The following is a 2,871-nucleotide window of genomic DNA, read 5'->3' as shown; positions in this document are numbered from 1 at the left end:
TTATGACTACCTTGTCATGTCCGTATTGCAGTTGTGTCTTTGTTTCAGTTAGTACTAATTTTTTATGCTTGTGTTCTGTTCTTGCAACCGTGCCTATTTTGTCCATCAAGTTTCCCATTTAGAAACTCCTTACCCCTTAGCTATAAAAACCCTTAGCTTCCACATATCCAATGTTGGCCTCTTGAACCCCACCTTAAGGGAGGTAGCCTATTTAGATGAATGAAAAAACCTTGCTTTAGTTAATTTGGCCATGATGATTTGCTCATTTTCCTCCCATTTTTGGGATTAACAGGCATGTGACATAACTAAGAATTAAAGCTTTGTTTTTAAGATTTCAAAACTTTGGGTTGTTTATTTGTAAAGTACAGCCTTGTGCATATCTTGCCTGATATACTGGCATCTCATGAAGGAAGCTTTGGGAAGATCCTTGACCTGCAGGGAGCAGGGGCTCTCTCTGACATGAACTCAGTGGCTCCTCCCAGAGCGGGGAGCAGCCTTACCAGGCCACAGAGGAAGACAACGCAGCCAGTCCTGATGAGACCTGATAGGCTAGGGTCAGATAGAAGAGGAAGACCTCCCCTATCAGTGGACTAGAGAAGGGGCATAGGGAAAGAAGATGAGGGAGGATGGGACTGGAAGGAGAAGAGGGAAGGGGCTACAGCCAGGATACAGTGTGAATAAACTGTAATAAATAATAAATAAAAAAAGAATTAAGAGCAGTGGAAAAGAAGTTCTGTCCTGAGATTCACTGTTATGGAGTTAGTGGTGGAACCAGAATGAGACCTATAAATATTTTTGTAGTTTCTCCTTTTTTATTCTCCTTGTTCTTAAGTTGAACAAGCTACACCCACTGTCGTCCTCACCATCTCTCAGATGTATTACCATGCTATCTTTCTCTACCCAATGAGACCTCTCCACCATTTGAAATGTGCTGCCCATTCCTTTACATTTGAATCTTTTTTTTTTTTTTTTGGCCTATGTTCAATCTGTCTTTAGAATGACCTCAGTTCATTAGTTCGGGATGCTTCCCCCAATTTCCAACTAAGATCACTTAAGTTATTCTACTAAACACTGATCTATTTATAATTCTCAGGTTTGGGAACATAGATATGCTTATTGAAGAGGCAATTGCCAATCTATTGATCATGGCAAAAATTCTGAAAGCTGGATTCCTGCAGCACATAGTCTGAATGAGCACGTGTTTGGTTGAGTTGATTGACAGAAGCACGTGTCTCACCTCCAGATCTGTGATGCTGATGTTCAGCATTTCCCCTTGCTACTCCATAGAGTGTCTTCCACAGATGTGTAAAAAGGCCGAGTAGCCTGACAATGTCTTAGGTTATCTCTCAAGTATATGTTTTATAATTTGACCTTTCTATGAGTGAATACGGTCTCTTAACTTCCTCAGACCTCTCTTCATATCTTTGTTCCTCAGGCTATAGATGAAAGGATTCATCATAGGAGTCACTACTGTGTACATAACAGTGGCTACTCGGTCCTTCACCACTGAGTACATGGACAGGGGCCTAAAGTAGACGTAGATGACACTCCCATAGAACAGGGCCACTACAGTGAGGTGGGAGCCACAGGTAGAGAAGGCTTTCCACTTTCCAGCTGCAGAGGGGATCCTGAGCACAGTGACAATGATTCTCAGGTAGGAGAAGAGGATGCATAGGAAGGGGGTCACAATGACAGCCAGGGTCTCAGTCAAGACCACGATCTGGCTGGAGGATGTGTCAGAGCAGGACAGCTTCAGCACAGGCTGGGTGTCACAGAAAAAGTGTTTAATGACATGGGAGGCACAGAATGAGAGGCGAGACATGAGAAGGACACGGAACAGGGCATGGAGATGGGAGATGGTGCAAGAACCCAGCAGCATGAGGAGGCAGCGTCGTGGCCTCATCACCACATCATAATGTAAAGGGTTGCAGATGGCCACCAGTCGGTCAATGGCCATGGAGGCCAGCAGGTAGCTGTCAGTGTTTGCTAAAGCTATAAAGAAGTACATCTGGACGAGGCATCCCACATAGGAGATAGTCTTTGTCTCTGAGAGCAGGTTCACTAGCATCTTGGGCACAGTGACTGTTGTGAAGCAGATATCCATGAATGACAAGTTGCTGAGGAAAAAGTACATGGGGGTGTGGAGCCTGGAGTCAGAGCGGATGGCCAGGATGATGAGCACATTCCCCACCACGGTGACCAGGTACATGGCGAAGAAGATGGCAAAAAGGGGCTTCTGCATCCAGGGATTGGAAGAGAGACCCAGCAGGATGAAGTCTGAGGTGCTGCTGCTGTGGTTGTTCATCTCCCTGTCTCTGGATAGATTTTGGAAGAATTTGGGAAAGGTGTGAAGGACCGGTTGATTAAGAAAGTGTCTCTCCTACCCTCTGGCCTTCAAGGAAATCCCTTGAAGGGATTAAAATATATTTAGTTAAAGAAATTAGATGAAAAATAGATACAAAACAGTAACACCATACAAGCTGAAAAATTCTAAATGGCCTCTTTGAGGATGAAAGCGCTCCTTTTGTTGTGAGAAACTTGTGTGGCTTGGTATGCTGGAGCTCTCATTTCCCCATCCGAATAGATGTGTTTATATATATATTCATATATATTTTTTTTTGACCAACTCCTTAGCTTTCATTTCACACTGGTTTTAGAGACTGAGGTGCCGATCTCCTCTCTGAGTCAGGATGCTCTCATTCAAGCCCTCTGCATCCATGAGATCCTCCCACTAAAACTTTTTCCCTCCGGATTTCTGGAGTAGTGGTGATGATAGGGATGGTATAATGATGCACAGCTAAATTAATTAGTGGTACTTATTAAACATACACTTGAGATAAGCACCCCATAAACCCTCAGAGAAAATCGGAC

General features: G+C 43.9%; 1 protein-coding gene across 1 annotated transcript; it reads right to left on the bottom strand.

The window, feature by feature from the left end:
- Positions 1–1,375: 1,375 nt before the first annotated feature.
- Positions 1,376–2,314, bottom strand: LOC132656028 (olfactory receptor 1L4). The gene has a single exon (XM_060390587.1). The coding sequence runs from the start codon at positions 2,303–2,305 to the stop codon at positions 1,376–1,378; it is 930 nt and encodes a 309-aa protein (XP_060246570.1). The 5' UTR covers positions 2,306–2,314.
- Positions 2,315–2,871: the final 557 nt, after the last annotated feature.

This window comes from Meriones unguiculatus, chromosome 8 (genome assembly GCF_030254825.1).
Source record: "Meriones unguiculatus strain TT.TT164.6M chromosome 8, Bangor_MerUng_6.1, whole genome shotgun sequence".
NCBI classification, from domain to species: domain Eukaryota; kingdom Metazoa; phylum Chordata; class Mammalia; order Rodentia; family Muridae; genus Meriones; species Meriones unguiculatus.
This window is presented reverse-complemented; position numbering and strand designations above follow the sequence as displayed.

Bases quoted from the DNA above. Each gene is read 5' to 3' on its own strand.
- LOC132656028 (XM_060390587.1), bottom strand. From the start codon at position 2,305: ATGAACAACCACAGCAGCAGCACCTCAGACTTCATCCTGCTGGGTCTC.